Here is a 25,485-nt window from a genome sequence, read left to right on the forward strand (position 1 = left end):
TATTTCTTTGAATTCAGAAATCCCACCTGAATATGCTGGTGTTCGATTTGAATTATTCAGAAGATTTTGGGGTCAATCTCGTGATTCCAATCAAGAATACTTTTCATATACCTGGTAAGTTAACGTATTATGTTGATGCAAAAGCTCATAACATTTTTTCACTGTGACAAAAGTTTCTATTTGAAATGGATAGAAGACAAAAATTAATCAGTTATTATTATATTCTCCTACATTATCTACGACTCTCTGCCAACATTGGGGTAGTTTTTCGATTCTGCGTCTGAAGAAATTAGCTGGTTTGGAGTTAAATAAGTCGTCAAGCTAAGTTTATAAAGCATCATTGTTATCAAAGCATTGAAGATTGTTGGATAGAGAACTGAAAAGTTGGAAATATGAGGGCGCAATTCGGGAGAGTATGGGGGACGTGGAATCACCTCCCAACCAAGCTCCTGAATAGCTGTTTTCGTTATGTTAGTGGAATGCAGGCGTGCATACAGTCTTCCCAGTCGTTTTTCTTCAATTGCGGGGTCGCAAGATGTCTGAGTTGTTGGCAGTAAACGTCAGCAGTTATGGTTACATTCCTGGGAAGCAATTCATAGTTCACGACACCTTCTTTACCCCACCAGTTGCATCTCTGGATGGATACTAACTTTATAAACTTTATAATGTTGAAACGACAGAACTATTTTCTTTCTGTGCTTTTTCCGATGGAATTTTCGCCGTACATGGCACAGATGTTTCGAGCCTCCTCCACTGCCTTTGCTCCTCTATTAAACTTTAACAGAAGAACATATGTTCGCTTTTTTTTTTTTTCTTTCCACTTGACGCTCCGTCTTCTTTAGCCCACAAATAGCATAAATTTTCTTCAGATCCACAAACTTCCAAGGCGTATTTACAAGTGCAACACTTCAAATAACAAATGACAAACGACAAACAATCTGCTAACACGGTGTTGTGATGAACAAAAACTCTAAGAACTTTTGAATCAACTTAATATTAAGGAAAGTCATGCACCTTATTTACTTCATTCAATCTTATACCTTTCCTGCCCACCATTTCCTTTTCTCTCCTGGAGTATACAGAGAAATAATACGTTTATCCAATACCTAATTCCCTCTTTATCCTTTCCTATCCAGTCCTCTGACTGAACTCTTACTTTCTTCGATCCCGACGGCATTTGAGGCCTAGGGGTTCATTTCCCTTTCCTTCCTCCTCTTTCTACTTTTATGTTCCTAGTGCTGACCTGCTATGGCACTAAAATCGTCCTCCAGTGGCTTAAGGAGGGAAAGCTGGTGATCAACAAGATCTCACAGCTAGGTCCAATGGACCCGTTGACCAACAGCAGGTGTGGTCCTCCAGACATTCTGGGGGTTGTGTGTGAATGAAGTAGCCACCAAAACGTTAAAATATGGTGTTCACTTAAATCGGCTACAACTTGCCATTTAACAGAAATGGATTCGGAACACCTCAAAATCTGTGCTTCATTGGCTGGTCATGATAATATCTTTGAAAAATATTGGAGTGCAAGAGGTCAAATGACTTTATTGTCAAACGCCTGGCATTAGAAAACAACAACAACAACATTAATTGTAGGATATGATTCCTTAAAATATAACGAACAAAAAAGTCTAATACCATTTTGCTCGATTTTGCGAGGTTCCTGAAGAAATAATACTTTAATGCCGACATTTCGATCGCGAATTTTACGAATACTGTTTAAAATACGCTGTACGTCCAACTGCACACTAATGCAATGTAAACATCACAACAGCTGATCAGTTGCAAGTACTACGCAAACTGCCTACCGTCTCAACAGCGATGCCGGATTTTTAGACCTTCTGTACGTGACTTGACAGTCAATGCTTCCAATGTTTCTTCAATCGATTAATTAGTTATCTGTGAATTTTCTAATTAAAATACTACTGCAACATGAACATAACAAACGTTCTCTTCGTTGTTATACAAGAAATTAAACCGTATTTTAAACAGTATTCGTAAAATTCGCGATCGAAATGCCGGCATAAAAGTATTATTTCTTCAGAAACCTCGCAAAAACGAGCAAAATGATATTAGACTTTTTTGTTAGTTATATTTTAAGGAATCATATCCTACAATTAATGTACTATCTTATGTTCCATCCTGTATATAGTGTGTGGGAAATTAGGTTGTAATTGACAGTGAGTTGGTAAACATGCATATATAGAAGCTGGGCGTCACCTTTCACAATCACAATTAATGACCCAGGGGTGACGTAAGGGTCAAGCACTCAGTGTTCACACAGTTTGTGTCAGATTGTACGCCTGCATTTCACATCCAGTTCCTAGTGCAATGCATTGTGCTCTTGTTTTGTTCACATTTCAGTAACGTAATGCATTAATTGACTAAGTTTTGTATATACTTATACCATAATCCATTTATCTCAGCAGTTCTTCAAAGGCAGTGAAAACAATGACAGTGATAAGGAAGATGATTTGTGTGTTGTGCAATTGGAGACCAACAGCAAGTAAGAGGAGATGTGACAACACTGTTCTCTCACACCACACGACAGCAGATAATGTCAATCACAACCTTATTTCTCATTCACTTTAGTCTGCAATCACTACTTCCCATAATCCTGATGAAACTGAAGTCCATATAAAATATTTTGAACCAGAGTGACTAAAATTGTCTACCAGAGAGAAAAATGTTGATAGTCAATTATTGAGACCTTGAAATAGCAAAAGTGTAAAGTGTCAAAAATAAGAAAAAGAGTTAATTGAGAAAAACTGATACTACAAAGACCTGAGGAGTACTGTCCAGCGTCATGTACTGATCATAGTTTGAATTTCTTAGAGATTTCATGGCATTTATCCTGATTGATATGTAACCTGAAATGGTACATAGCACATATCAATGTGGAAATCTCAATTTAGAAAAAAAAAAAATGGCACTTAGCACCTTTGATATTTGGAAGTTTCAATTTCGTTTGTAAGATTGTACACTCAGATATCAGATTCTCTACAAAGTTAAACAATCCATGTATATGCATGCGTGTGTTAAATTGCGTTTGTCAACTATTTCATAATTTCCAGGATATTGGTATATTATCTTAATAGACTGTTGCGGCGGCAGCAGCAGCAACTTACTACAAATGCAAGTTGGAACGGTTTACACCAACTGCATCCTCCAAATAATGAGTGCATGGTGCGAAATAGTTTTCCACCAAGTGGAGCACAAGCATTGGGTGTTCGTTCATTATTACAACACAGAACTCCCTGGCAATATCTGCAAGAGTTACAGTTTTTAAATTATTGGGATAATTTCTTGCTTTTGTAAGTACCAGTTTGAAATTATTATTTTTTGTGACAGGTTAAAATGTAATGTTAATTGAAGTGTCAGCTGGAACAACGTTGTAAGTTACATTTGGTAAAATTTACAGGAGCTGCAAAAATGTGTACACGTACAACGTTGTTGTTATAGGGTAGCAAACTTTTGAGTGGACAAATTTCACGTACTGCATTGATGGACAGTTGCAAGCCAAGGAGTATAGTAAAGTAACATGACATACAACATTATTACATGGAAATACGCCAAATGAAAATTTTGTAACTTACAACGTTGTTCCAGCTGACGCTTCAATTATTGTGTTAGTACATCATAAAACATGATGAATTATTTTAACTATGTACCCTGAAAATTTGTGAGGATCGGCTGTTAAGGTAATAGTTAAAATTACAGTTGCATTTATATTTGTAATAAATTTACAAAATTACTGTAGTAACTAAACTGCACAGCATAGTATACAGCTTTTAAATGTAAATACATCTTTCCATACCCAATTTTTATACGATTGAAGTTTTCTTCCTCTATTTTTATCCTGTGATCCCTTCACTTGCATCATGCCAATAACATCCTCCAGTCATTTTTAGGCCTTCTTTTCTTTCCAATTAAGACTCATTCTAAACTTCACGTGCTAAGTTTAATTTTTCATGTAGTTGCTATAAATAAGCATTTAATACCGATGCTGCATGCGTTTAAACATTCCTTAATGGTGGTTTTCTTCTCTATGGTAATTATTGGAGAAAATCTTCTTTGCTACATATTAACTTTTAAAAGGACCGAATCAAATACCAGTATTACAATAGAACTCCTTGTTAACGAATCTCTGAGGGATTACTTTTCTTTTCCTTAAGTAGGGATTTTCCTTAAAAGTAAGTTTACACCAAATGGGAAGAAAAGGCTAAAATAACTAGTACTAACGTATGTTATACCGAACATTATAATCATTTAATTAGAACTACAATTATTATTGACAATATATTTCATTATATCATTTTCTAACTCTTCAAATGATGAGGCACAAATGTTTTTTCATTTGGTTGAACCTGAACCACACTGAAGGTAGGCACTGAAAATTATTTTTTTTTCATTATTTCCCATAATGAAGTAATTGGCAAACCATGCTTTTGTGCCATATGCGACAATGTTATTTGAGGATTAGCCTCGATACTCATTATTTTCACTTTCTGTCCAATAGTTAATTTTTCCCATTTAGTCGCCATTACAGTGACACATAAACAGTATAAACTAACAATAAAAGCATGAAGCAAGCAAAGCAATTACTTTATGAAAGCAAGCAATGCTGTAGCTGAATCGATAAGATGACACCAGGCAGTGAATCACATACTAACAGGAATGTGTTCCTAAGGACTTCCACACTCATCCTATAATAAGGATCTAGGCCAGTGGCGGTTCCTCGGGGGAGGGAAGGGAGGAACGTCCTCCTCACATTTTTCTTCTTTTGAAAGTAAATACCAAATAAAATATGTGCCTTGAAATTAAGGAAGATTCGATAATTTTTAAGTTCACAGCTATAAGAAAACCTCGGTTGATCAAGTTTTAAACGATGCGTGCTCATGTGCTGCTAGAAAACTGTGAGAAAGATGCGAGATTGTTTGTGTGGAGGAAAGTCAATCTATTCCTCCTTTACTGCAGTTAGTACACATAGACAACAGCGCACTAGCGGCCAGAGAAAGAAGCACAGTTTTAAAGCGAGTAAATGAATGGAAAGGGAAGAGATCCTCCTCTGAATCAGCGCATGGGCGGGAAATAGAAACCGACTAGGCTCGCTATCGCTGTCATCTAACGATCTTGCATTCAACTAGACTATAACACATCTAGGAGGAGGCACAATAAAATCAGTTTTAACTCAACGCTATAAAAGACACCATAATATAAACTTTTTTAAAATTATAAATCAAAAATATTATTCATTGCACTTTATTTGAAAGTTAAAGTTGGGTTTATATAAAACAAAGAGGAAGTAATTCTACGTTAGTATCGCAGATCTTTTTGGCCCCTGAAATTCACTTCCATTCATTGTGTACTAGACAGGGCAACAGCCAAGTTGTCAGTTTTGTACAAATATATTTGAAATTGAAACTAGGTACTCCAAACTACATTATTTTTAACATAGAAAATTGGCCACCAGCAACTTTGAACAATAATGGTAATATGACTTTACAAGAACTGATATCCTTCAAAAGCATGTGATACTGAACTTGTAAAATGTACATTTGGCAACACAGACCACGTGGGTAGGTGCAGTGTTCTCGCTTTCCTCAGATTATTTCCCATTCTTATTTCCGCGGTTTCGATTATGTGTTAGTAGCTATAGTCTTTTCCAACATGTGTGATGCTGTAGTGTGCTCGAAAAATGCTGCCAGGTGAATTTCCTTGTAATTGTTAATTTTGTGCAATTATTCAACAATAAATGAAAGTGAAAACATTATATATTTTGGAAAATTTAGGAAACTCAGTTTACAATAATATGGGAAGGCCAACCCCAACACTACCTGGTCTTACATGTATGCATGTTGGCTAATTTGTAGCTTGTTTCGTTCAAGAAGATGTCATTTCGTCCAGTTATCTTTTTTTTTCCTCTTAAGAAATACGCAGGAGTCGCCACTGAGCTAGGCACAATAAGGCTCAAGATGCAAGCCTCCTGGCACTCCTCAGAAAGGATGGTGGGGGGGGGGGAGTATTCTTCTCCAGTGTTCGTGAATCAGCTCTCTTTCGTTAGCATTCAGAGCGTTTTGAATAATGTTTTAAAATGGTTTTAATCTACATCACATCCATTCAGATATACTTTGTGTCATTTTTAACATTTTAGTACATAAAAATCTGGTCTCTAATTATCACCAAATAAATAATTTGTTTCTCTTTGTTTTCAAAAATAGGTATCTCAGGAATACTGCATGTGATATAGGAAGAAACCTTAGTCGCATAGCAATTGACTTTGACAATTCTCCTCGTCGTAGAGAAATGCAAGAAGCAGTGTATTCTGTACGTTTGGAAGATTTAACTCCAAGTCACTTCGGGGAAATACTGTCTAGATTTGTGCAGGTATTATACTCATATATATTTCATAATAAAGTGCTGAATTAGATATATAGGCGTATTTTTTTTTATCGAGGTTCTTCTCCCACCAGAACAAGATGACATTACAGCCATGCATTGTGCTTTTTTCAATTTGGAAAGAAGAGAAGCCAGGAGATATTCAGTATTCTTCGCATTTCATTTATAATCAAAGGAAAGGAATTTCTTCCTGTGATGATAGGGTTAAGTTTCAGTGGCAGATAAATATATGATATAGTCCTGAGGACGTCTAGTGTGATTCTTAGTCCAGTGCCCACAGAGTAGGAAATTGAAAGAATAGTTTGAATTGAGTGCTTACTTACAAATGGCCTTTAAGGAAAACCACAGGTTCATTGCCATCCTCACATAAGCCCACCATCGGTCCCTATCCTGAGCAAAATTAATCCGTCCCTAGCATCATATCCCACCTCCCTCAAAACCATTTTAATATTGACCTCCCATCTACGTCTCGACCTCCCCAAAGGTCTTTTTCCCCCTCATGTCTTCCAACTAACACACACTATATGCATTTCCCTCTTAGCCCCAAATATTTTTCTACGCACCTTATTCTCGAACACCCTTAACCTCTTTTCCTCTCTCAAAGTGATAATCCAAGTTTCACAACCATATAGAACTGGTAATATAACTGTTTTATAAATTCTAACTTTCACCTTTTTTGAGAGCAGACTGGATGACATAAGCTTCTCGACCAAGTAATAACAGGAATTTCTCATATTTATTCTGTGTTTAATTTCCTCTCGAGTGTCACAATTTGTTACCGTTGCTCCAAAGTACTTGAATTTTTTCACTTTTTCAAAGGATAAATTTACATTTCGTAATATGTTCTGGTCACGAGACATAATCATATACTTTGTTTTTTCGGGGTTTACTTCAAGCCTATTTCCTTAGTTGCTTCAAGTAAAGCTCCCATGTTTTCCCCAATAGTTTGTGGATTTTCTTCTAACATATTCACATGATCCGCATAAACAAGCAGCTGATGTGTGGTACAATGATGAAAGGTAGCGAAGGTACCTCTCTGTCCAACTGCTTTAATGTTGCGTAGAAGCTTCGGCCATGTATTCGAATCTTGTCTAATGCATAGATGTTTGTTGTTACTGTAATCTCCTAAATTGCCTTTGTTGGAGGCTCAATGTCATACTAACCACATGTCATGAGAATTATGCCATGACTCCGTCTAGTACATAGGTTATGTGAAAAATCTCGACATTTCAGAGTACAAGAAGACACTGAAAATAAAGTAACAAGCATCATCATTACAGACTTCTCTCTAAGGAATAACATTCATCTCTACAAGAATTGACAAGGCACATTCAACTCTCCTTTTCCATCCTTGATGGCAGCACTGGAATTGTTTCATTTTCAGTTACCTACCTCAATAACGTATAACGTCTTTGAAAGGCAAGGGTTCATATGAGAACTGGGATTTACAGAGTACGTTTACAGGTGCTGAACACGGAGCCAATTAAAAAAAAATCATCTTTAATCTTGGAAGAACGGAACTTTTACTGCTCAAATTTCCAACTTCTTTACTGTGTTAATATTTAGGAATTTACCTGGCGACTAATGGTAGTGAAGCGTGGACTGTGAAGAATAAAGATGTCAGTAGAATAACAGCAAGTGAGATGAGGTTCATGAGAGCAACAGCTGGATATACTCGCTGGGATCATAAAAAAAATGAGGACAAATTGCAAGAACTTCAAATGGAATCCATTATGCAGTTCATCAGCAAATAGAGAAACACAGAGAATTTAATCTAGAAACGCATAAGGCATTCATTGACTTTAAAAAGGCTTTTGATAAAGTTAATCGGAATAAATTACTTCAGATTTTGGCAGATGATCAAACAAGGCTGTGGCCTTTCACCACTTCTGTTTATTATATATATAAATAGAATCATTCAAGACTGGCGACAGACACGCCATGGATTTATTCCAATTAATCGAAATTTGCAGCTTGATGCTTTACTTTTCGCTGTTGATTTAGTTCTCATGGCATCAACTGAAGTTGATTTACAAAATTCAGTACACAATTTAAATATGGTCAGTGAAAAGTATAACATGGAAATTAATATTGAAAAATCGAAAATCATGTCTTTTGTGGGAAATTCCCTGTACCAAGTAAAATCTGTTTGAATAATGAAATAATAGAAAGAGTAAATACCTTCACTTATCTTGGCTATACACTATCACCTTATGATGAAGTAGATATTGCTGAAAAAATATGTAAATGTAGTAAAACAATGGGGATCATTAATAAAATCATGAAACCTTCACTAGTACAAAGACACACAAGAATAGGCTTGTATAAAACCTTAGCACAGCCAGTATTAAGCTATGGTAGTGAAGCATGGCTGTGAAGAATAAAGATGTCAGTAGAATAGCAGCAAGTGAGATGAGGTTCATGAGAGCAACAGCTGGATATACTCGCTGGGATCATAAAAAAATTAGGACATAATGCAAGAACTTCAAATGGAACCCATTATACAGTTCATCAGCAAATATCAACTTCAGTGGAAGGGTCATCTCGAACGAATGGATCGATGCAGAATTCCAAAAGCACTGTTTCATTACCATCCGCATGGCAAAAGATCTCTAGGTCGTCCGAAGAAGAGATGGACTGAAAATTCTAGTTTGAGACCTTAAGAGGCCACTCGGTCTGATACTTGTTAGGAAGACGACGACGACCTGGCGACTAGTTTCGAAGTGTTGTTCTTCATTGTCCAAAGCCTAGTGGAGATCCCACGCTATCTTCTGGTTTTCTGTTTTGGTGGGGTGTGTTCATGATTGTGTCGAAAAGGGTGTGTGTTTTGAAATTGAGTTGAGTGTTCAGGATGTGATGCGGGTGTGTTTTTGTATATTTATAAATTTCATATAAAGCTCGTAAAAGATTCTCCCTTCTAAAAAGACTAGCAGGAAAGAAATAGGGATGCTCTAGGAATACTTTGAACACTAAATACAAAATGTTTATACAGCCAGTGCTGACATACTGCGGAGAAATTTTAATTACTTCACCTTTCATAAACCACATAGAATATGTTCAAAACCAAGCTCTCAGACTCATTACTGGTGGAATCAAAACAACGCCAATAGATTCTATGAGATTCCTTCACTAATATTAACAGCATCAAAATGACAATAGAAGAAAAAGCACTGATCCAATATGAAAAACTTATCAGATTACCAGGTAACAATTGGCATTCATACAGTTCTCTTTGTAGATTGAAAACTCAAAAAAGTTTCATATCCATTGTTCAGGAATTAAAACAGAAAATCAATATCCCGAATTTAAAAGAAAACTTACAAATTAAACCAAACCCTTTAACTCTATTAAATATAGAATATAATCTAAATTTAACAGAAGAAATACTGAAATCAGAAGTAAACACTGAAATACTGAAACAATTGTCTTTAGAGACAATTAATATTAGGTACCCTCCACAAAACTGGCTTCATTTATACACTGACGGATCCTTGATCTCCAGAGAACAAGGTGCCGGTGCAGGTGTTACGTGCTGTCTCTTCTCACTTTATAGATCTCTTGGATATTGAACAACAAGTTTTGATGGTGAAATCATTGCAATAAGTGAATGCCTCAGGAATCTTCTATGCCACATCAATAAATTTAGGAATGCAGTTATATTGTCAGACTCCAAAGCAGCTATTCTATCAATCGTCTCTAAACACACACCTTCATCTCAAACAGCAGAAATAACTAAAACGCTCTCTCAATTATTATCACTCAATAAGAGAATTGTATTCCAATGGATACCATCCCATTGTGGAATCCTGGGAAACGAGAATGTGGATGCTTTAGCAAAGAAGGGCAGCACTGCTACTTACAGACCTGTAACTAAATCTACGTATTACTCTGTGAAGAGATTTATTAAATCTACATACTTAGACTTCAACAAACAAAATTTGATAACACAATCCCAAGGGAAGAAATGGAACTCTCTGCATCAAAATCCACAGTTAATTCCCGATTTACCACGAAAATCGTCTGAACCTGTATTTAGATTGGCAACAGGCCATGATTGTTTGGCCAAACACCTGCATAGAATTGGAATATATCAGTCCCCCAACTGCCCATTATGCAACTCAAACCAAGAAATGGATTCGGAACACCTCAAAATCTGTGCTTCAGTGGCTAGTCATGATAATATCTTTGAAAAATATTGGAGTGCAAGAGGTCAAATGACTTTATTGTCAAACGCCTGGCATTAGAAAACAACAACAACATAAATTTCATATTCTAGTGTGTCAAGTTTCTGGTTTTTTGGCTGGATGTGTAGTATTTTCATCCCGTTGTTTATGTTGCTGTAGCTATGACTGGAGTTTGTGATGTGTTCTGCTTAGGTTGAATTGGTGTGTAGATTGGTTATGACTGTGAGATATATATATATATATATATATATATATATATATAGAAATGATTTTCCAGTCTGTCCAATATAAAAATCGTTGCAACTGTTACATGATACATACGTAGTTTGTATACACCTCTTAAGTTGTATTTATTTGTGTGTCTTGTCTGTATGTTACGATGTTTTTGTAGTGTGTTTTTTTTTTCTTGGGTTATTTTACGACGCTGTATCAACATCTAGGTTATTTAGCATCTGAATGATATGAAGGTGACAATGCCGGTGAAATGAATCCGGGGTCCAGCACCGAAAGTTACCCAGCATTTGCTCTTATTGGGTTGAGGGAAAACCCCGGAAAAAACCTCAACCAGGTAACATGCCCCGACCGGGATTCGAACCCGGGCCACCTGGTTTCGCGGCCAGACGCGCTGACCGTTACTCCACAGGTGTGGACTGTAGTGTGTTCTGTACGCAGTGTTGTATTTTGGCTTCTTGAATGATGATTCAATCTTGTATGTGCTCTTGTTTTCGTATTTTAGTGTGATTTATTTATTTTTTTCTTGTGTTTATGTGGAGTTTTCTTGTTTTTGTTTAGTCTTTCTTATGATGTTGTCTATTATGTTGGGGTTGTATCCATTTTCCTGTAGTATGTATTGGATAGTATTGGATAGTTTTTACTTGAAGCAAGTAAAGCGATCGGTTTGGAAGTAAATCCCGAAAAGACAAAGTATATGATTATGTCTCGTGACCAGAATATTGTACGAAATGGAAATATAAAAATTGGAGATTTATCCTTCGAAGGGGTGGAAAAATTCAAATATCTTGGAGCAACAGTAACAAATATAAATGACACTCGGGAGGAAATTAAACGCAGAATAAATATGGGAAATGCGTGTTATTATTTGGGTGAAAAGCTTTTATCTACTGCTCTCTAAAAACCTGAAAGTTAGGATTTATAAAACAATATTACCAGTTCTTCTGTATAGTTGTGGAACTTGGACTCTCACTTTGAGAGAGGAACAGAGGTTAAGGGTGTTTGAGAATAAGGTGCTTAGGAAAATATTTGGGGCTAAGAGAGATGAAGTTACAGGAGAATGGAGAAAGTTATATAACGCAGAACTGCATGCATTTTATTCTTCACTCAACATAATTAGGAACATTAAATCCAGACGTTTGCGATGGGCAGGGCATGTAGCATGTATGGGCGAATCCAGAAATGCATATGGAGTGTTAGTTGGGAGACCGGAGGGAAAAAGACCTTTGGGGAGGCCGAGACGTAGATGGGAGGATAATATTAAAATGGATTTGAGGGAGGTGGGATATGATGATAGAGACTGGATTAATCTTGCACAGGTAGGGACCGATGGCGGGCTTATGTGAGGGCAGCAATGAACCTTTGGGTTCCTTAAAAGCCATTTGTAACTAAGTAAGTATGTATTGGATAGTGTGTATTTCTTCCTTATAGTCTTCTTGACTCATGTTAATGTTGGGAGTCTGGGTATCGTGGATAGGAATGCTGCATGTTTGTGTTGTGTGGGGTGATTGGAAATGTTGTGTACGGTATGTGTGTTAGGTGTAGGTTTCCTGTATATTTTGAACATGTGTCTGTTGTCTGTTTTTGTTACTGTGATGTCTAAGAAATTTATGGATTTTGTTGTTTTCTGTTTCTAGTGTGTAGTGTAGTTACGAATGTATTTGTTTATGTGTTTGTGTATGTTTTCAATCTGTCTTTTGTTTCCTTCATATAGTATCAGTATGTCGTCTACGTATCTGTGCCAGTATGTGATGATATCTGCGTGTTTGCTTTTAACTGCATTAAATCTCCTGCTTTTAATTGCATTAAGGGGTTAGGTACAGCTTACAGCAGTAAAATTTTTGGAAATATTCAAAATTTTTTTCCCTCCATTACTGTATTGTGTACAATAATGAAAATTGGTATATATAAAACACTGTCCTTCTGCTATAGGAAAAAAAATATTTTTGCGATTTAAACAAACTATTTATTCATTTATTTATTTATTTATTTTTTTTTTCAAAATTCAAAATGGTGACAGTTTACTGTGCAATGATGAAGCATTTCCCTCATAACTCATAAAGTTGTTAACTTTTTCATGTTCTCTCTTTTTTATTTTATTGCTGAAACTCATGTTTAGAATATCATTCTCTTTCAACTACATTCCTTAATAAATAATATATTTTTTTTTTATTTTGTGGTAGAAGAAAATACTGATATTTGACCATTTTTTAAAATGAATTTATTTTTTATCAGACAATCTATCAAAAGTAGAGACGTGATCTTGCATCATATTGTAGATATGACATGCATAAATATACACAAAGAATTTCATCACAGAATGTTGGATAGTTTTTTAGTTATGCGGGAAACGTTTCATCACTGCACAGTAAACTGAATTTTGAAAAAATAAATAAATAATTTTTTTAAATCGTAAAAATATTTTTTTTCGTATAGCAGAAGGACAGTGTTTTACACGTACTAATTTTCATTATTGTACAAGATACAGTAATGGAGGAAAAAAATGTTGAATATTTCCAAAATTTTACTGTTGTAAGCTGTACCTAACCCCTTAAATCTTCTATATGCAGAAAATGGCTTTACATATCTTCTAATGGAAGTCATACTTGTATTTTTTTTTTCGGCAATCCATCACCCTCAGCCAGATTTGAACCTCCATTACTCGACTTCAGTGGCAAGCACAGTCACTATCAAACCACTATCAGACCAACATGTCATCTCCTGAGATCTTTTTTGTGTTCTTACATTTTGCCGAAATTCCCCGTGACCAGGTATTAAATAATTTACTCCAGGAATGTTAAATACTGTAGGCACTTTACTTATCCTATTTCCTACATACTTAGTGAATGTTTTCATCTGTAAAAATAAAATTAATGTATGCTGATTTCAGATTATGGCTGATTTACAGCCCACTGTTCGCAGACAAGCAAGCAGTTGGCTGCCTGCAACACGGTACAATATACATTTTTACAGCTAGGATTTGCTGTCTTGCTCACCTTGTACTATATGCATGATTCTGTTCGTAAATGTTCTTTATAAGCTTGGTAACTGCTATTTGCTTGAGCTGGTTGTAAGGGTTGAAATAACGGGGCAAAGTAAGAAATGCTCACCAATTATGGTTTCACATTTTTCACACATGAATTCCAAAAGTATGAGATTGCTTATATGAAAAGATATAGATCACTTTTCCTTTGGCTGGTATTACACTGTCAAAGTTCTTTGACGAAGATCTTTTATAAAATATATGATAGTGTAATGGGTTTTCTTTTATAAAAGTTTCTTTGATATTGTTGAACTGTTACTACGACCAAAATTCTAATGAGAATATGAAGCAAATCAAATGTTATAAAACAAAACACCGACTACAAAAACAGAAATAAATGGTATGAAGTGTAGCATACATAAAAATAGCAGACACTACAACTGCTGTTACAGGAGTGATGCACAAGTCTATACAAACTGAAAATTATCTTCAACCATTCTCAATTAATTTATATTATTTTTCAAGTCTTCAAATTGTTCTTTTTAGTGAGTTTTGATGGATGATTTTCTTGTCACGTCTCGCAATCCATGGTTTCACCCACAGGCATTTCCTTTTCTGTTTCTTTTTCAGCAGTATACATATTGTGATATTTTGAACTAATTGCAACTAAGCAAGCATAGTACTGTTTGTCATTCATTTTTGCATATCTTTGATCAGAAAAAAGATTTTATTTTATTTAACTAGAAATGAAGACATGATTCTTGTTCCTTTATTTTAGGTTATCTTTGATAAAATATTCTATATAGTGTAATATACTCAAAATTCTACATTTTATTACAGATCTTTATGTTCGCATGTTCATAGAGAGACATAATTTAACTGATAAGTAGTCAACTTAGAAGAACTTGTCTTTGGTGTTTACGATGGGGCTACCATACGTCCTCATTTTGCCGGATATGAAAATGATTCAAGGATTAAATTACCGCCCAGGAGGAAATTCCAAAACCAACTGTTTTCAAGTTGCATTGTTGTTCACACGATGCAATATGAGAGTTGTGCAGAATTTGTACTGCAGTACTGTAAGAGTTGTGACATGTGACCATACCTTTAATTTATTTGATCCTGTTTGTCTTAAGACATTGAAAGATTTTAGCTTCACAGCATTGTGAATGTCCACAAAGGAAAATACAAAGATTAAATGAAACAATCACTGCATCTTCCACAAAAGACTATAAAAATTGTCATCAACATTCTGAGTTGGCAGGACTAGTATACAGAAAAGGAACCAGATCAGGCGAATCCCTCCTACCTTTAGGCGGAGCTGTGTTTATGTCATCTGCTGCCTTGGCCCATAATATGACAAGAGCAGTGGCGTAGTGTCAATGTAAGCTAAAAAGCTCAGCTTCCCCAGTTAATAATAATTTCGTAATAAACCTGCAGTTTATGAACAAAATCATTTATTAATTTTAATAGAATTTATATTTACGCGTTTAAATATTGTGATGCAGCAGTAAACAAGAAGCCTGCACACACCAACTTCCAAGCTCCACTGAATTACAAACAGACTGGTTTCTTTCACTCATTCTTCTGTGTAACCCACCCCACAGATTTTCTAACTAAACTACCCTGGTCGCAAGGCTCGCAAGAAGCTAGCTTTGACTGAAAATAATTTAGTTTCCGAGTTATTCCTTTTCGTGAGTTGTGTTCAGTTGAAGTGTTAATGTGCATTGTGGCTGATATAATAAATAATGAGTGAAATAACAGTTCCTGACACTAATTTACTTGAATTTTTTGGGACAATTCTACTATCAAGACTGACTTACGAACAAAAGTGTGATTTAAAAAACAAACGACCAACTCCCTTGCTGTCAATGAAGGACACAACCAAAAGACAGACGCATACTTACGTAATGATACTAATACTGTATCTATTGACCGTTAATATTGTGATTTCTCAAAGTATGACAGGGAGTGAGCTAATGTTATACGTATATCTGTCTATTTGTTAGAGATATGTATAAACCATGAAATCATATTTCACTACATACCATTTGAGGTCATGCCTTATTGGTGTTACAAGGTTCCAATCAATCTTCGACTGCTGACTTGACATTGACTACTATTTATTTTAAGACTATATTTTTGTAATACATTTTCTCATATGTACATGAAAGACAACTTGAGTTAGCTTCCCCTGCTCAAAATTTCATGCTACACCACTGGATAACAGATAATTCTACAGGAATATATACAGTATATCTCCTGTCATGAGATTTAGGCCATTTTTTCTTCCGTCTCCCTTCTCTTCTATCTGAAATATTTGGCCCCTATACATTGTGCTGTGTTTCTTGGCCCTGAGCAAGTGATGCTGAAACATTGTATAATAACACTGGTCGACAAGGTTTTCTTCACAAGATATCTGATTAGTGATTCTAGTGCAGTTTTTCATACTGAATTCAGATATGTAGTCAGAATTTTTCCATCAGGCACAGTTTTTTTGTGACAGCTACTTTTTAAAATCGGATTTTAGCGTTTTTTTTTTACCTGTCATAGGAACCGTTACCTCATATGTAGCGATTTTATCCAAGCTGTATTTAAGGAAATGATTTGTAATATTATGCTGAAGCACCATAAAACAATCCTGTGCAGGTTCATTCATGTTTGGACATGCTCAGACCTGTTCATCTGGCATAGTGATGTGTCAGTATCGAGCTGGCCGTGAGTTTGTTCAGTAGTGAAATAGTTCCTTCCTTTCTTTTCGGAAGTGTATTGTGTATGTAGTGTTTCAGTGCTTAGTGTTGTTCATCATGCCAAGAAAGTGTGTAAATCATGTAGGCAGTTTCTGCTATATTTGTGGTGAGCTGACCTTCAAGTCTCAGAGGCGACATTTGACTCCAATTGTGAAGAAGTGTTATCAACTTTACTTTGGCTGCCAGGCTCTCTATTTTGATAAGAGCTGGGCCCCAAATACATGCTGTGTTTCGTGTGTTAGATTGCAGACTGGATGGAAAAAAGGGTACACATTGTATGCCATTTGCAATTCCTATGATTTGAAGGGAACCGAAGGATCATTTAAGTGATTGTTATTTCTGTTTGACAAATATTACAGGAATCACATCTAAAACAAAACATACAGTTAAGTATCCTAATTTGAAATCTGCAATAAGACCTGTCTTACACAATGAACAGTTCCCTGTACCAGTATATGCCAATACGACCATAGGTAATAACTCTGATTCTGACCTAACTGAAACTGAAAATGCTTCAGATGAAAATAAAAATGATTCTACATTTGAAGCCAATACCTGTTCATCAGAACCATACTTTCCCAATCAGAAAGACCTTAATGACCTGATTTGGGATTTAAATCTGTCTAAACAGCAAGCTGAAGGTTTAGCTTCCAGACTCAAAGGTGGAATCTACTCCAAAAGAAGACGTAAGAATATGTAGTTATCGTGGCCGCCATAGTGATTTCAAGGACTGCTTCTCTGAAGAAAATGGTATTGTGTTCTGTAATGATATTTGTTCAGTTATGGAAACTCTTGGGCTTCAACACCGGCCAGATGAGTGGCGACTATTCATAGATTCGTCTAAAGTTAGTTTGAAGGCTGGGCTGCTACATATTGGCAATGAACTTCCATCAATACCTGTAGCGCATGCCGCTGATATGAAAGAGACATATCAAAATATGAAAGTAATTCTGAAGAAAATACAATATGGAAAATATGAATGGTATATCTGTGGTGATTTAAAGGCCATTGCTTTATTGCTTGGTTTGCAACTTGGGTTCATCAAATTTTGCTGTTTTTTGTGCCTCTGGGACAGCAGAGATAGGAAGTCTCACTATGTTACAAAATCATGGCCTAAACGTGAATCTCATATCCCTGGCCGGAAAAATGTGTCATATGTCCCTTTAGTGAATCCTGAAAAAATATTGTTACCTCCATTGCATATTAAGTTAGGAGTAATGAAAAATTTTGTCAAAGCTATGGATAAACAGTCTGATGGATTCTTGTACTTGAAATCGAAATTCCCCAAAGTCAGTGATGCTAAACTGAAAGAAGGAATTTTTATAGGACCACAAATCCGGTCATTAATGAGTGATGATCATTTCGAAGGACTGTTAAATCCACTGGAGAAAGCAGCCTGGCAGTCTTTCAAAAGTTTATGTTTCAATTTTCTTGGAAACCATAAAGCAGAAAACTATCGTGACATAGTGACTGATTTTCTGCATTCTTATAAAGCTATGGGATGCAACATGTCTTTAAAAATTCACTTCTTGGACTCTCACTTGGACTTCTTTCACGAAAATCTTGGAGCTGTCAGCGATGAGCACGGTGAGCGTTTTCATCAGCAAATTTCTACTATGGAAAAGAGGTACCAAGACAAGTGGAGTTCCAATATGCTGGCTGACTACTGTTGGACGAAGAAGAGAGACGTTCCAGATGCAAAATATGCCCGAAAATCACTATCTACCACTTGCTAGGTAAGTCAGAATGAGTAGTTATAATGTTGAGTTAGATAGCTAGTTACAGATTTTTTTAGAATATCATAAAAATTAAAATGAATATCACAAAAAACTCCTGCCCAATGGGGAAAAACTGAAATTATATTTGAATTCAGCACGAAATATTCTTCTAGAAAATGTTATTTTACTTCTTGTGAAAGAAAAAAAAGTTCATTTTTGTCGACTAGTGAATCTAACTTTATATTGGATTGGTGGTATAATTATCCCATTTGTTTTCTAGCAGTCCAGTATAGTGAATTCAGGTTGTAGCTTTTCTGTAGATTTTTGTCCAGTTCTTTACAGGTTGGCAGATGAACATACATACTGTTTGAAAACTGTTCCAACCTCAACTACTGCGCATGTGCATGATCCTGGGGCATTATGGGCCCATTTAAGTGGCTTACATGTTCGGGGCTGAAAGAGCCTGACTCATTTCAATTCACTCATTCATTGTACATGATCAGTAATGATCGGTTTGAAACTATTTTCAGATCATCCCTGTAAGAATACTCTTGTACTGTAAAATAACTTACTCGTACTAATGTAGTATATTGAAAACGTAATTAAATTTCACAGTGGATTCTGATAACTGAATAGATAAGCATAGAAACATAGAAGATTAATGCAAGAAGTATGTGTTTGCCAGTCCAGTGGATAAAGGTGTGATTTCAGATTGGTTTGCAAATCTTCTTCACTATCAGGAAATGGTTTGGTAACAGTTTTGATTTGCTGCAAGAATGCGTGACTTCAATCAGCAAATAGAGTTTGAAGTTGTCACTGTACAAACAGTAAAATTCATTTGTGCATGCTCATTACTGTTCAAACCAGTTTGAAACTGCTGTAAAGACAAACCTATTGCTATTTTTTTGTGGAATGGCATTCCTTCACATCATTATCTCCAACAATTTTCAATCACATCAATCTTATTCTGGTGATGTACCGGTAGTCAGTCTTCTAGAGTTACAAATGCATTGCATAACATTCCTTCTGCATTTTCTACTTTCAGATGTTAACCACATGCATTTCTTAAAATTGTTTGATTATATTGGTGAAAGCTACTTCTAGTCACATATGTCATAACATACAAAGTGTGGCACTTTATTCTTTTAATGTAAATATCTGAAACAAGAGCAGGTAAGTTTGGGTTGAAGCTTGAGTTTGAGGGTTGTGATTTGTATTTCTAATCTCTCTTGCACCTCGTGTGGTTTGAGTATTGTAGTTCAGGTTCTTCCTGTTTTTACTCCTCACATTTCGGTTGGGCATTGTGATATGGGACTCCTCTTTTAGTGGCCTCTTCTTAATAGAACTGGTTGGTAAACTACTGCAGGACGTGTACCAAAAGGTCTCTTTTTACACTTCATATCTTGCTTCAGAATTCTGTAGTGCTCGGGAAAAGTGGCACAAGTCAAAATTGTTAATTTTACAGGAGAAGGGAAAAAACTGTCTTCACTGTTGTTTATGTCGATTTGATTTTCTTCTGTATAAATTATTGTAATGGGAGAAATACGTATGACTCTTCTCCCAAGCGAGCAGATTTTCCCTAAGTTGTCAATAAATTAATAAAAAATGTTTGTGGAAACTGACTTATGCCACTTTTCCCAAGCAATCCAGAATTATCTGTATCCTTCTCCCTTCTGTCACTTTCGTTTTTAATCTTTCCTTTAAGCAATACATATTGGATGTTTAAATACAAGTATACAAGTATATTATATTTTCATACCAGATAATATTAGTCAAAACAAGATAAAAAGTTTCTATGAACATATATCCAGAAAGAAACATCTGTTGAGATACAGATTATTTTTATTGTGCTGGTGATTTTGGACTTGTTAGATTCCTTTTGACTTACTCTTGCCTCCTGTTGAAATTTTCTCCATTTCTTGTTACATTCATAAGCAGTATAGTATGACATCTTCAAAACATATAATTATGTCTTCCTGAAATAAAATATTATATAAAATCAATTTGGCATTGAATAAAGTAAATTCGTATTTTATTAGATAGATTTCTTTGAACACTTTACGACACCAAACACGAATATGTTACGTTAATGGGAAGCCGAGATGAATTGAGTGTAATGCTGTCATACTACTTACTTACATATAGCTTTTAGAGAACCCAAAGGTTCATTGCAGACCTCACATAAGCCTGCCATCGGTCCCTATCCTGACCAAGATTAATCAAGCCCCTAGCATCTTATCCCACTTCCCTCGAATCCATTTTAATATTATCCTCCCATCTACGTCTCGGCACCTTATTCTCGAACACCTTTAACTTCTGTACCTATCTCAAAGTGAGAACCCAAGTTTCACAACCACAAAACTGGTAATGTAACTGTTTTATAAATTCTAACTTTTTTTTTTTAAAGCAGACTAGATGACAAAAGTTCTCAACCGAATAATAACAGGAATTTCCCATATTTATTCTGCGTTTAATTTCCTCCTGAGTGTCATTTATATTTGTTACTGTTGCTCCAAGATATTTGAATTTGTCCACCTTTTCGAAGGATAATTTTTCAATTTTTATGTACTACGTTCTGGTCACGAGACATAATCATATACTTCGTCTTTTCAGGATTTACTTCCAAACCTATCTCTTTACTCGCTTCAAGTAAAATTCCCCTGTTTTCCCTAATAGTTCTGTGGATTTTCTCCTAACATATTCACGACATCCGCATGAACAAGCTGCTGTTGTAACCCATTCAATTCCAAACCTTCTCTGTTATCCTGTACTTTCCTAATGGTATATTCTAGAGCAAAGTTAAAAAGTAAAGGTCATAGTGCATCTCCTTGCTTTAGCCTACACTGAATTGGAAAAGCGTCACACAGGAAAGGCCTATACGGATTCTGCTGCATGTTTCACTGAGACACATTTTAATTAACCGAACTAGCTTGGAATGCTGCCATGCTTCCGAAAAATATAATCTTCAGGCATTGCTCGGGTGAGAGGTACCCGCGACTGCATTGTGCATTGGCACTACAGGACTCCTTGCTCTATAATAATATGGTATCATCGTTGTAAGTCTATTTCTTTAAATATTATAACATTATTTTTGTTTATTGCATAGTCCAAAGTGCAACCCCTATAGTGACCCCAGTCCTATATCAAACGAGAAGAATGGGAAGAGAAAGGTTTTCTGCTCGTTGGGATCTTTACAACTGGCTAAATCCACTTGGATGACCTTTTCTTCTTTGTTTTTCCACCTGAAGACTAAGGGAGACCAACTTTCAAAACGTCGTGGAAATCATATCTTTGTCAGCACTGGAAAAAGTCCAAGTTATATCTCTTTCTCCCTCATTCAGAACATTTACCGGTATTCATGTCCTGTAGCTAAGGACTATAATTTTTAAATTCTTAATAACTTCCTAGGTTAGGATCATGTATTTTATATTATTCGAGATGGAACTTTTTAATACATTGCTTTATTTTGTGTACTAGTAGCATAAATATTTCATTAGTTAGACATAACCTTCATAATTTATTTTATTAGGTGAACGTACTTGTTGCAAATAATTGAAACAAACCGTATGATACTGATTGTACTTCTCAGTGTGGCAATACACATCAAATTAATCAAAATTCCTTTTTTTAGAAATTTACAGCAAGATATTAGCTCTTCTAATTCATAGCTGTACATATTTATGTCTGGGTACCGGTACTTGATAAAACTTATTCCATTACTTGTAGCTGTAAGTATGACCTAGATTTTTGTAATGCCTTTTTTCGCTTGATTCTTTTATTACCGGTACTTTTAAGGTAATTTCAATACTTTTTTTTTTCTTATCCTGCATGAGGCTGTATTGTTTTTATTACTGGTATAAATGCATTACCATGACTGTTTGAAAATTATGTGGACTGGCTGCAGTGGGAATTAATAACTAAAACGATAATATCTCTCAAAATATGTGTGTGTGTGCCTAATGCCTACCCACTTCACTTAACGTGATTCGGGTTCCATATACTGCAAATAGATGGTTGGACTGTGACCCATTTTCAAGTTGCACATCACTTCGGCGGGCCATGTTATGCATGATATGTATCTGTGAAGAGTTATGTCGTGTACTAATAAGTGTATGTGTAAGTGTATTGTGGGGAATGGGTGGGGATGATGGTGAAGATGAGGAAGGGAGAAGGGGAAACCAGGTGCCGGCACATAGCCTACTCCTGTCGAATAGCACCAAGGGGGCCGCCAGACTTAATGTCCCCATCTCTCAAAACATAATAGCATATGTATTTATATTTTTAGTGCTGTATTCGTTTGTTTTTCGACTGCTAAGTTTAACTATTGCCACTTTAATATAACCATTCTATGACAGAGTAATTACATATGTTGTTACATATGGCTTTATTGCAATTCATTCCATTACATGTCTGGCATCTCATTATGTATAGAATGGAGAAAATACAGATTCATTAAAATACAAAATAGAGAATATATTGTAAAACATAACAAATTAAAGAAAATGCAAAAGTTCATTAAACTACAAAATACATACAGTAATTCAGAACAAATTAAATACAATTTAAATTTGAAAAAACACAAAGACGATAAAAGGGAATAATAAGATATTCCGTCAGTGGAATGCCAACATTGCGCTACTGAATTTTGTGTTTTTGCTTCATAAAAGTTTTTCAGAAACTATTCATCACATTAATTAGTCCTGTGGTCAAAATTCAGTGGAGAGATATACTGTTGTCACAAGTTGAAAACACCATAATCAAATCAAAGCATTGATAATGAGTCTCGCACCAGTAAGGATAGATCAGCATCAGCAGTCACATTTTGAAGATAAAAGATTGTTGCTAGAGGAACATTTTGTACTCTTAAAGGTAAGCGTTCACTACATCGTATCGCACTCCTCATACGAATTGCACGCAACGGATATTTTAAGTGCAGTGCGTTCACTGTAACAGCTCCACCTCATCGCCTCATCTGATTCCCCTATCAGCTGTTTAATACATGACGTCGTACGATATTGACATTACTGAAAGCAGAGGAGTTGAGGTTAGGTCTATTAATTACGTCTGTTAGTGATTAAGAATTTGTAATTTCTTCATGGGTCTTAATTGAAGAGGAAGAAACGAAAGAAATATTGGTTACATAATATATTTGCAAGAAACGACTTGATTACTGTAATGGGAACGCCTCAAATTATATAATTCTTCGCATTTTTCTACACGCGAAATAAGTTTTCCGTCTGCCATTTTGGCGCAACACTGAACATGGCACAACATAATAGTAACAGTTGATCAATTAAAATTGATTTATTAAAGAAGGCCATGATCGCACGCATCGGAAAAGTTGCCCATCCGAGAAATGTGGACGGATTTGCCGAGAGGCGATGCGTCCGATACGATGTAGTGAATGTGGCTACATAACAATTATTATCGCCGCGCCAGCCACAGTAACGACTGGCGAGTCTTTTGATATTTATAAGTCATTGTTTGTCGCTCGTGATTGTGGTTCTTTTAGTCCCACCGCTCCAATCATATTCTACAAAAAACGCTTGCCGCCAATGGCAATCCAGGATTGAATTTTGACGTGTACATATCAAGTCCACGTGGAGTAAGAACCAAGGTTGCCATTTTTAATAACAAATGTTCGTTCAGTTTAGTAAAGCATTTCAAGTGGAAGTTATAAGTTGCTGTTAATATTTAAGATGTGGAGGCCGTTGGAAGGCGATGATGAAGTGAAAGTAATGTGAATGCGTGTGTTCCTTCAACTAGTAGATGTAAGACAATTACAGGTAGAAAATGTATGGGGACATTGAATAAACAGTCTCAGAAAATAATTTGTAATGTGTATGCCTACGTCAAAAGTAATAAATTGGGCAAGGGACCGATTACAGAGACCGCAAAAGCTGTTGGATTAAGTAGGCAAGCCGTAAGCAGAGTTGTAGAAAGAGGTCCTAAAACACCCAAAAAATGTAAAAATAAAAAACAAATTTGAAAAAGTTGATAACTTCACCTGCGATCTGATTCGTCGAACGGTGTATGATTTTTTAAAAAATGGACAGTCGCCAACAGTTAGTGAAATATTAATAGAACTTCAAAAAAAAGTGTGAATTTCCCTACAAAGAAACAACACTGAGAGAATTATTGAAAAAGTTAGGATTCAGGTTCCGAGCTCTTAACAAAAGACGCGTGATAATGGAGTCGTCGAGAATAGTAACGTGGCGGTACAAATATTTGAACACAGGCCATAAAATTATATTTTTGGACGAGACATGGTATGACACACATGATGTCCCCAAAACAGGGGATGATGGGAGTTGCTCATGTGCCTTCAATGCCCCTGTATCTCGTGGGAAACGAATTATGGTTTTGCACGCAGGTAGTAGTGACGGCTGGGTTCCAAATTGTTTGATCCTTTCAGCTAGAAATATAGTGACTCCAAAGCAGATTCACATGATGAAATGAATTCTGAAATTTTCGAGGACTGGCTTACAAACAAATTAATGAAAAATCTTCCAACAAGCCCTCCGTGTATAATTGTAACAGATAACGCTGCTTATCATTCCAGGCTACAGTTTAGGCTACCAAACAGATTCACAAGAAAGGATGATATTATTAGCTTCATGGTACAACACAATCTAGAAGTACCCAATCCACTCCCCACTATATCTGTATTGCTTGAACTCATAAAAGAAGCTAATATCAGTAGAAAGTTTGTCATTGACAAAATTGCAAGAGATTTCGGCCATGAGGTTTTGCGGTTGCCCCATATCACTGTAATTTAAATGCTATTGAACTTATTTGGGCACGCTTAAAACATGAAGTTCGAAAACGAAATGTGACTCCATCACATAGTGACAGTGTATGCAGAACTAAACGAGAATGTGTTGAACTAATAAATTCGGAATTGTGGACAAAGTGTGTTAATAGGACAAGAGAAATAGAACGCCAATATAATGTTCGTGATTCTGAAAACGACAGAGACTCGTTCATTATAAGCGTAGGTGACCGTGACAGTGAAGGAAGCAGCAGATGAGAGCTAGGATGTCAGGTAATTAATAACTGTAAATTACATATTTATTTAATTAATGTAGTTGGATAGCATGAAAGTATTATTATTATTATTATTATTATTATTATTATTATTATTATTATTATTATTATTATATAATACTAGTTATAAAGTAATCGAGTTTCTCGTTTGTATGCCCTGCAGTTTGAAAAATACG

At 35.7% G+C, this 25,485-nt stretch overlaps 1 protein-coding gene and 1 long non-coding RNA gene across 4 annotated transcripts in view; one reads left to right on the top strand and one right to left on the bottom strand.

Annotated features, from left to right (window-relative positions):
• LOC138696826 (uncharacterized) overlaps window positions 1-25,485 on the top strand; it is a 66,782-nt gene that overhangs the window by 35,505 nt on the left and 5,792 nt on the right. For 2 of the 3 annotated variants that reach the window (XM_069822270.1, XM_069822271.1), the window contains exons 3-5: window positions 18-114; window positions 3,072-3,311; window positions 6,219-6,384. In XM_069822270.1, the coding sequence (XP_069678371.1) occupies window positions 18-114; window positions 3,072-3,311; window positions 6,219-6,384 (503 nt within the window). Of the gene's footprint in view, window positions 1-17; window positions 115-3,071; window positions 3,312-6,218; window positions 6,385-13,701; window positions 13,961-25,485 lie in introns of those variants that run through there. The other variant, XM_069822272.1, reaches the window with a different exon arrangement.
• Window positions 18,373-25,485, bottom strand: part of LOC138696828 (uncharacterized) — a 60,346-nt gene continuing 53,233 nt past the window's right edge. Inside the window, exon 3 of the long non-coding RNA XR_011331472.1 lies at window positions 18,373-20,238. This is a non-coding gene — a long non-coding RNA (uncharacterized lncRNA). The remainder of the gene's footprint in view (window positions 20,239-25,485) is intronic.

Source organism: Periplaneta americana, chromosome 3 (genome assembly GCF_040183065.1).
Source record: "Periplaneta americana isolate PAMFEO1 chromosome 3, P.americana_PAMFEO1_priV1, whole genome shotgun sequence".
Taxonomy (NCBI): Eukaryota; Metazoa; Arthropoda; class Insecta; order Blattodea; family Blattidae; genus Periplaneta; species Periplaneta americana.